Source organism: Juglans regia, chromosome 16 (genome assembly GCF_001411555.2).
Source record: "Juglans regia cultivar Chandler chromosome 16, Walnut 2.0, whole genome shotgun sequence".
Lineage (NCBI taxonomy): Eukaryota > Viridiplantae > Streptophyta > Magnoliopsida > Fagales > Juglandaceae > Juglans > Juglans regia.
The window spans coordinates 24,397,575-24,407,235 of NC_049916.1; the positions used below are offsets into that span (position 1 = coordinate 24,397,575).

The 9,661-nt window shown below is 36.2% G+C and overlaps 2 protein-coding genes across 2 annotated transcripts; one reads left to right on the forward strand and one right to left on the reverse strand.

The window, feature by feature from the left end:
* Window positions 1–160: 160 nt before the first annotated feature.
* On the reverse strand, window positions 161–4,299 carry LOC109006543 (polyprenol reductase 2-like). The gene is made up of 6 exons (XM_018985852.2): window positions 3,775–4,299; window positions 2,788–3,137; window positions 1,683–1,917; window positions 971–1,069; window positions 737–808; window positions 161–621 (listed from the first exon to the last, which is right to left on the reverse strand). The coding sequence occupies exons 1-6, from the start codon at window positions 3,928–3,930 to the stop codon at window positions 517–519; spliced, it is 1,017 nt and encodes a 338-aa protein (XP_018841397.1). The 5' UTR covers window positions 3,931–4,299; the 3' UTR covers window positions 161–516.
* A 1,144-nt stretch (window positions 4,300–5,443) lies between these two features.
* On the forward strand, window positions 5,444–9,368 carry LOC109006542 (V-type proton ATPase 16 kDa proteolipid subunit-like). Its single transcript, XM_018985851.2, has 3 exons — window positions 5,444–5,694; window positions 6,618–6,903; window positions 8,832–9,368. The coding sequence occupies exons 1-3, from the start codon at window positions 5,619–5,621 to the stop codon at window positions 8,962–8,964; spliced, it is 495 nt and encodes a 164-aa protein (XP_018841396.1). The 5' UTR covers window positions 5,444–5,618; the 3' UTR covers window positions 8,965–9,368.
* The last annotated feature ends 293 nt before the right edge of the window (window positions 9,369–9,661 follow it).

Here is a 9,661-nt window from a genome sequence, read left to right on the forward strand (position 1 = left end):
AAAAAACATATTTTTCGATAGAAAAAATAAAATAAAAATCATGTCTTACAAAAAAATTTCATATTTTCAATGAATTCTATCACTTTCGAAAGAAACACATCTCAATAATTTTTAAAATGGTTCCTATCTATTCTGCAAACTTTTTTCATCTAAAAAAATAGCTCAAAAAACTGAACTTTTCTTATCCAAGCAAAAGTTGTGTATGGTCAATACACGAATCCCCAAGATTACTTGTAAATTTCACCTAAAAATGTTGTCTTAAACAGAGAATGCTCAAATCTTCCATCAGGGCCATGCTCAAGAAAAGATTATAACTTATTTCTATTTAGCTTCACACCAATCCCCCAAGTTTCTTTCACCAGATTTCTCCTTGTTATCTATCACCACTTTCCCACTACTCATTTGACTCATGTGATATCCGAGTGTCTTTTAAATTCCTTCATTCAAGCAGCTAATGGTAGTAATTACACAGACCCAAAGCCAACTAACTTTCTCCTAAATTTCTTCTTCATAGGCTCAGTAAAGAAATGGAATAACAGCAAGCCGGTTGCTTGGGTAATTGTCAAATTTGCGAAGGTACCACCTATGTGTTTCTGCTGCTGCAAACACCAAATTCGCCACCTTTTAACGAAAAAAATAACTTCATTTAGATGAGGATCAAGGTGAAGCACAGAGGAAAGGAAAGGAAAACAAAGATGATTGTGAAAAACTTGGCACAGATAATTGAGAACCATACCACAAACGCAAAAAGTAACCATATGGTGAGATCTGCTCCTCCACTGGCAACCACAACACCAGCATAGATGACCTACAAATTACTTTTTCGATAAGTAGATGACCTTCAAATTTTAATCAGAACATAAATGGCACACAATAATAGGAGGATGTTCCATGATATCAAAACAATGCATGGGGAATGATAATACATGTGTGCGCACACAAACACACACACACAGAGAAAGAGAGGTACAATCTCAGCCAGATAGTGCGGAGATGAAACACTTTCGAACCAATCACCATGGGGGATTAAATATTCATCAACTTGTTCCATATAGTCGCGTAGCGAGCCCTGAGAAGAAACATGCATTGTCAAACAACAGTAGGATAGTAAATGTGAAGATTTTAGCGGCTGTCTCAGCATGCAAACTAACATTTTCATTCTGCATATCCAAGATAAAACAAGTGAGCATTTGTGTTGGCAACACCAATGGAAGTGATCATTCCATATTGTTGCAAATTCGTTACTTCACTTCCCACTTACTTGACAAACTTGAATGTGGAAAGTGGAACTAGAAAAGCAAATAAAGAGCGTACAAGAAAGAACAAAATGTAGTTTAACGTACTCATGTCCAAAGAAAACAACAACAATTTATCGTGTGCCAGACAAATAGCTGCAAGTCTACATGTTTGAGCACACGTATCTATCCATACATATAATACGTAAGTAGGTGCATTAATATAGATGTGCATGCGCGTGTACATATATTGGAATTATGCTTCCATAATGTCAATTTCTTCAAATTTTAATAACCCAAAAGGACATCTGTTTTCAAAATATAGAGAAGAAAAAAAGCTGTTCCCTAAACAATACGTATGACTAAAGCTTCCATTAACAATGAGTCAAAGATCTAATAAGTTGACATCTAAATCAACAAACTGATCGCTGAAATAGTGAAACTAACAAGAATTGAATGACAACGCTGCTGATGAATCCATCCCCAACAAAATATAGCTGCACCAATCCACTGGCACCACCCAAGCTTCATAAGAGGATTCACAAATTCCCATAAATGAATTTCAATGGCTGGCATCTGATTTTTGCCTCTGACAATGAATTCAGCCACTTCACTCACTAGAAATTCATAGACCTCTGGTATGCAATTGCAACTAAGCGACAGTGGTGCTGCTGTGTAGAAACTAATCCAGATTCCAGAAAATAAAATATGTCAGCAGATCATCACTTAATTCTGACACAAACAATACCAACAACAGGGAACTAGAAAAGCTGAAAATAGTTTGTAATTATCATTAATAGCATTCTCGCTGTGGAACTAAAAGACTAAATGAAGGTTTTATGATTTGTATTTTTTTTCATTTTTACTTTGGCAAGTAAGATAGTATTTCACATTTTAAAATATAAATACCTCCACAGGGTTAATCTTTAGATATATTTCCTTTTTTATTAGGTAAAATAAATTTTATTAATAGAATAATCTTTAGAAATATTTCTTTAGTTAGGTATAGAGATAGGCTTCACCAGTTGTGAGGAACCATATAATTTTATTTATGGTGAATTTAAAACCTAGGTTCAACCAGAAAAATAAGTCTTCCCCGACTAAAATTGATCTATTAGACTACATGTATAACAGCAGATCAATTCAATTCAATATCTTAAGTTTATCAGGTTGGTCACAATCATGTTGTGTTAAGTAGTCAATGGAAAATTGTGCGATCACATGTCTCATGTCTTGTTGCAATGGTAAAAGCCTTGGGCTGTCAAGCATAAAGGTGAGGAGGGTTTGAGTTTTGAGGAGGTCACTTCATGTGTAAAAGGGTAAATGCTTTCTTTTTCATGATTTCACCATAGGAATTAAGATCACAACCCTAATATGGTACTAGAGTTGGCTATATGAGCAGAAGAGACTACATTCCAATATCTGGGATCTTTTTATTTTTCTAGTTTAATAAGAAATATCTGAGATCTTACACTCAAAAAATTAGAACTATTTAATTGGTAAACAACCAACGCAAGGGAACAATAAGTCTAATGATTTTCAAGAAACTTACAACAGGCCAGTTAGATAACCCAAGATATGCATCCGAGCAGAGGGGCTATAGTTGAACACGTATATTGTCTCAACAAGTCGTCTCAAAACTTGAACTTCCATCAACAAAAGAAGAAAAACAGATCTCCAGATCATAAATCTTTGTTTTGTTGATGCTGCATGTGATTTGGACCAAGATAAAATATGTGAGCCTCCAGTCAAGTAGCTGGACATATCGGAGTAAAGCAATGGCTCTGAAACCAACGGAGCTGTGTAATAGGCATACATCCAAGTTGAACCAAGCAGGATTGTTGTCCACACAACAGCCACCCAATAAAAGTGGCGAAAGAACCTTTGAGGAACGGTAAATCTCTGCAATCCAATAACACAGATGAAATTAGAGTATGATTTTCTTTCCTCTCTCTCTTCTTTTAGGAACGGTAGATTGAGGCAGGACTTCTCATTCTCTTTGAGGTGAAACGTTAGGATTAGCACTCATTCCATTTATTCATTGCAAATGATAAAATAAACAATACGGCGAAGTTTGATAATGAAACACACCCTAAAAGATGAATAACTACAGAGGACAGAAAGTTTCGTATGATTCTTTAAACGTACGGCAGAATGACAAGCTAGGCCATAACTAACCGAAAGGCTAAACTTCCATCAAAACTGGGTGGGATTACTCCAAAAAATATAGTAAAGCTTCTCTAAGTTGCCAACAAATGTTGGAGAACAAATATCAGCAAAACTCCAGGAATGAACTAGAGAAATAAGAAACTTGAATATAACATAATGAATTGAAGAAATCTCAACAGATCATTTTAGCTAAAGCCCAACACAACCGTTGATTTTCTAATCCTTATTATTATCCAAAAGCCAAAACGGAGATGCAAATCACAATATTCTCATCTCGTTTCCTTCTTTTTTCCCTTCAATTTCTCTGCAACCAAACTAACCCAACGAAGGAGACCCAAAAACACTTGCATCGAACCAAACTATCACTCACCTTCGACGAAGACTGCAATGTCTTCCCACGCTTAGCGAAGCCCAAAAGAGCATCACGAAACCAAAACAGCCTAGAAGACGGCACGGAAGCTATCAATATAGGCAAACTCCCAGCAATCCAAGCTGCTCTCAGCAATCCAACAAGCCACAAGTTCATTTTGGAAGAAACCCAGAGGAAAACTAAGCCCAACGAGTTCTAAACTGCTAGTTAAAAAGAAAGGTCCAGTTCAGCTGGCTTCCATAGAAGCGCCATCACCGCAGAGCAATGGTGCACGAAAGGCCCATAAAACCACCGGATTTGTAGTGGATTTATCAGGACCACGAGGTGCACGAGTCGCCAAGTGTAAGCGGTACGAGGCGTGCAGTCTTGGGTTGCGGAACATGGAGCTCCAATCTTGCACACGGCGCCGCACTGTGCGGACACAAACAACAGCGCGTCTATGAGAGGACGGCTGAGAGAACGGTTCGCAGTGTCGGCCGTTTGGATTGAGATCAGTATGATTTGATTGCGTTCGGATTTGCGAGATTTTTAATTAAAATTAAATAAGATAATATGAGACGAGATGTCAATCTAAATCCACAACGGGCTGATCACTAATGGGCTTATCATAGCACATGCTTATTTGAGCGTGCTCGGACTTGCGTTTCGAGCCTGAACGATGGATCGGCTTAGAATCATATGGTTTCGAATTCAGAATCTTTACTGCTTGTTTCAAAGTTCTAATATAGATCACATGCATGCAGTTTGGAGCCCATGAAACATGCTGGCACCTGACATTAATTCAAACACGTACGTATATGCAGTCCAGCAGGAGCCAAGATCAAGGTTGTATAATCTGGTTTGTGGCAAGTCTTAGACCACAAACACTTACGTATACTAAAGTCCGTTTGGATATGGAGGTGAGTTGAAAACTTTCATTTCTATTTTATTTTATCTAATTTTAATTAATAATTTTATGATTATTCACAAACTATCTTAATTCATCTCATTTCACCTTACTATTTAAAAAGTCCTAAACCCAATTTCAGACATAAGATCTAGTCTTCTCTCCTTTTTCTAATTTTCTGATCAGCCCGGCCTCATCAAACTGCGACGGAGAAAAATAAAAACGATAATAATTTATAAGTTTATTTATTAATGTTTGTCGATTCATTAATACTTTTGGAAGTTTTTTTTCATCATATATATATATATTTTTTATAGTTGTAATAAGTTTTACAACAAGTAGCGAATCCATGAAGTTGATAACATCACTCTCTGAAAAAATTTATTTATAAATATTTTTATTAACATATTAAAATATGGAAGAAAATATTTATTTATATGCTGATATGGAATGCCTAGTTTCTACGCTAATATTGATGTATCAAAATTCAATTTGTCAAAAAAAATTAAAAATTTTAAATGAAAGAAATGATTTTTTAAAAAGTTACATATTTTAAGATTATAAATATTAATTTTTTTTTTAAACATGAAAATAATAATAAATTAGTTATAAATAATAATTAGTAAATAATAATTATATGTAGTATAATTCACTTATTAAATTGAATTATATATCACTTAAAAATATATAATTTTATTTTTTTATCTTTATATTTTATATTTTAATTAAAATAAAATCATATATATTTTAAATAATCTGTAAAGTGATAGGATTCGCAAGGTGTCCTAGTCGTTACAAAGCACGTGGACCGTCCTGTTCTTTCCAGTTTCCATGCCTTTTCTTGGACGGAAACAAACAAAAATTAGGACGCGGAGAGGGAAAGATCCGAAGCTCCAATAACTCTATTAAAAAAGCTCTCACATCCCGAACGGAAGCCGTTGCGGATCCACGATCGAAAATGTCTCCTTTCAGCGGCGATGAAACGGCACCGTTCTTCGGCTTCCTTGGCGCCGCTGCTGCTCTTGTTTTCTCCTGTAACTGAACCCTAAACCTTACCTACATTTTCTTTCACCGATACATTCTATCTCATCTAGATCGATCTGAATTTTCCTTTTTTTTTTTTTATCTGTCTGATTTCGGGAAAAATATTTTCTAACCAAAGAAATCCGAAATTCGGTTCTCCATTCTGTTTCTTGAGTATGTTTGGCTGATAATAAAGCCTGTAGCCTCTTCCCAACTGCAAAGAAACTGTATTTCAGTTCATTCGTCATTTCGACGGAAACTTAACATATGATTGCTACTCTTTTTTTCCTTTCCCATTGTCATTGCTTTTTGTATGGAATTGTCGGATGGCTTATATCGATTTTATTATTACATGTAGCTCGGAAAAAATATATCAGCTAACGCTAGTTTGATGTATAGTTCTCGTTTCCCTAGGAGATCAAGTGGTGTAATATGTAAGATTTGATTAAAGCGCTCAATTATGTAATTATTGCATATTTTAGCGTGGTTGGTGTAGGCCTTACTACGTTTTTTTAGGTTTGATTATTTATTATCTAAAACCTCGACCAGAGAACCCATCACCCTATGGCTAACCAAATAAAAGTAAGATTCTTAAAAAAAAAGACTCCTAGGGGTTGGCTCAAGTGGTAAAGGCCTTGGTCTTGTAGTATGCTCGCTCGCTCTAAGGTTCGAATCATCTTGGGTGCAAACAATTCCTAAGGGCCATTGGGCTAAGGGATTTTTCTCTTGAATTACCCGATGTGAACTTGTGGAAAACTTATTGTCGAGGGCCTGTGCACCCCTGGGATTAGTCGGGACACTATTCCCTGACACCCGGTGCCAATAAAAAAAAAATTATAAAAATTAATGGGAATTGCTTTTCTTTAATCTTTTTAGGAACAATGTGATTGTTTAGTGCTAGTTGCGTAGTTTATTATTTTTGTTTCGTCTTTAGGTATGGGAGCTGCCTATGGGACTGCAAAGAGTGGTGTTGGTGTGGCTTCAATGGGTGTGATGAGGCCTGAATTGGTGATGAAGTCCATTGTCCCAGTTGTTATGGCTGGAGTTCTGGGTATTTACGGCCTTATTATTGCAGTTATCATCAGTACCGGGATTAACCCAAAGGCCAAGTCCTATTACCTGTTTGATGGTTATGCACATCTCTCGTCTGGGCTTGCTTGTGGTCTTGCTGGCCTCTCTGCTGGTATGGCAATTGGTATTGTTGGTGATGCTGGTGTTAGGTATATTTCTAATCTCTTATATGAATTTGGTACACATATATTCAGTTCCTATTATCAGTAATTGTTTCTTACTGAGTTGTGGATTTATTTTCTTGGATGGTTCTGGGACTTAGGGTCGGTTCTTAAATTGATTATTTCTAATGTTGTGTGTCAGCCTCAGACTAATAATTACTCATGCTTATTTTATCCATTGGACCATCAAGTTTGGTTGCAATATCAGGCTAACCTTCTCGCAGTAGATTTTAGGACTTACTGAAATAGCTTATAGTTGTTTCTTCATCTAGTACACATTTTCAAGACCAATCCAGAATATTTAGGCCTCGTTTGGTTACACATATGAGATGAGAAATTTGTGAATAGTAGTGAGATAGTTTGATTAGATGAAAAAGTTGACAAGTTGGAAATTTAAAATTGAAAAGTGTTTGTGTTTGAATGGTGTTTGGATGTTGAGATGGGTTGAGACCATTTGTGAAACCAAATGGGGCCTTATTTTAAGATGTTCTAGGGGCATTTGTCTTTTTTTTTTTTTTTTTTTTTGGGGGGGGGGGAAGGGGGATGGAATGGGTTAATTGATTGACATAGAAGGGTTTGAGGAAAATATCCCAATTATTCATGTAAGAAAGATGGGTATCTTTTATCTTTGTATCTGCTACTCTAAACCTCCTTGTCCAACTAGGGGCTCATTCCTCCTGAACCACTAGATGAAAAGATGTGGTCATCATGGGGTTAGTGTATAATGATCTCTAGTGTCTACATTATGTTGGTGCTGAATGTGGTTATCTTTCTTAGTGGTTGGTAATTCAGATGGAACTTTTTTTTATATAAGTAAAATAAAGAAACAGAGATGGAACTTGATGAACGAACCACAACCAATTTTCATCCACATGAACGTTTTATTTTATTTGGCATTCCCATGCTTCCTGGTTCCAATAGGATGATAAAGGACTGTGTTTTCAAGAGCATGCAGTGGCTCTATATTTTGAGGGTGGTCTTCATCTTCACCTCTTCTGAAGTTCAACTTTTTTTTTTTTGATTGGATGTTATAGACTAACCATAGTCAGAAGTACATTGACCTTGTAGAAGTAATGACTTGTAAATAAAGCGTGTTGCATGCCTTAAAATTTACTAGCCTGCACAGGGTAGTTCATGGCAGCCATGTTGGTTAGTGATCGCTTTGTTTATTCTAGGCGCAATTCTAGATCAAGTATTATCATGATATCATGCTCAGAGTGGTATCTTCTTATCTATTTTCAAATTATTATGATCGGTCCTTTCTCTAAACCCCTCCATTTCCAGCTTATATTTGTGAATGAGAAATATGTTGTTATTTCTCATTCGATTTCTGTAAGTTGAAATTCACTTATGAGCAAAGGAGACCTTTTCTAATATATATCAAGCGGTTGGTCCGCACCTTGTTTTGCATTTTGTGATCCTCCGCTTCAGTCTGCATTCTGGGGATAGCTGGGATCCTACGTTGATTTGCGATTGAAATGTCAGCTTCATATTAATACAACAAAGATGATATCAATAATGGTATAAGGTATAAACTGATTATCAGTTTGCTTGTTTAAGGGTTAGTGTCATTTATGACGTGAATGGAAACAGAGCTTAGGTATGGACAGAGAACTTAATGCTTGAAACAAGTAGGTACCCTGATTTACTTGGTAGGAAAAATGGAAAAAATACAAAATAGCTCATGTATTGCAAAACTCAGTAGTCTTGTGCCACTGTTTGGATTATGATGCATTATTGATTTTTATGCTTAAGTGGTGTGTAGCTTATGGACTTTCTAGAATTTTGATTACTTCTTGAGGATGCTTTTGTTGGATTTGTGCTTGTAGTGAAATTATAATCAGCACTCCTTCCACATTTCATATTAGTTTCCATTAATCTGTGCTGCCCCTTGAGTATATGAATGTGTTTTGCAGAGCTAATGCACAGCAGCCAAAACTTTTCGTTGGAATGATTCTTATTCTCATATTTGCCGAAGCACTTGCCCTCTATGGTCTTATTGTCGGCATTATCTTGTCTTCAAGAGCTGGCCAGTCCAGAGCAGACTAAGAAGGGTGCTGTGTTGCTGAAGGTTCTTTTTACCTACTTATTTGTGTAATTTTGAGGAGGAAATTAATTGTGGACAGGTTAGTAATTCCTGGATGGTACCGGGGAGCTCTCTAGATTGATTTGTTGGAAGCGGGTGGTGCTCTGCCAGCAATTTGGTGGTATTGAGATTGTAGAAGTAGGATTGAGTTTGTGCGTCTAATAAAAAAGCTTCTGAAGCATACTCTGATTTGGTTTCATCTATTGATGTATCTTGCCATTTAGAAATTCGAGCTGATATAGGATTCATGAATCATGGTCATGGAAATAGTGCATCCGTGATTTTCTCATCAATTTCAAATGTCGGAACATCTGGCTTCAGTATCCTACTTTTATCTTGGCAATGTCTTATACTCCTAGTTCAGTGAGTTGGTTGTCAAATGTATACTTATACAAGGACATTGGGGTCGGTTCTTCTGATTGAAATAAACTGGATAATTAAGTCGCAAAGAATATAAAAATACATTATGGGGAAATGGCTCGTCGAGCTGGTTGTATGTGTTCTTGTGCTTGATGTCAAGAAAAGATAATCTTCCGTGTGATTTTTGAGATGGGTTCCGTGTTTGTTGTTGAACTCCAGGCATACATTTTAGGAAGGATCATGAATTTTCTCATAAAATGAAATATAGAAAATCTACAGTGTATCACAATTTCTCATAAT

Excerpts from the sequence above, each read along its gene's own strand:
- LOC109006543 (XM_018985852.2), bottom strand. The coding sequence starts at position 3,930 with ATGAACTTGTGGCTTGTTGGATTGCTGAGAGCAGCTTGGATTGCTGGG. Across the intron at positions 1,918-2,787 it reads GGTTATCTAACTGGCCTGTT|TTTCTACACAGCAGCACCAC; the intron begins GTAAGTTTCTTG and ends AATCTGGATTAG. Across the intron at positions 809-970 it reads CGCACTATCTGGCTGAGATT|GTCATCTATGCTGGTGTTGT; the intron begins GTACCTCTCTTT and ends AGTAATTTGTAG.
- LOC109006542 (XM_018985851.2), top strand. The coding sequence starts at position 5,619 with ATGTCTCCTTTCAGCGGCGATGAAACGGCACCGTTCTTCGGCTTCCTT. Across the intron at positions 5,695-6,617 it reads TGCTGCTCTTGTTTTCTCCT|GTATGGGAGCTGCCTATGGG; the intron begins GTAACTGAACCC and ends TTTCGTCTTTAG. Across the intron at positions 6,904-8,831 it reads GTTGGTGATGCTGGTGTTAG|AGCTAATGCACAGCAGCCAA; the intron begins GTATATTTCTAA and ends TGTGTTTTGCAG.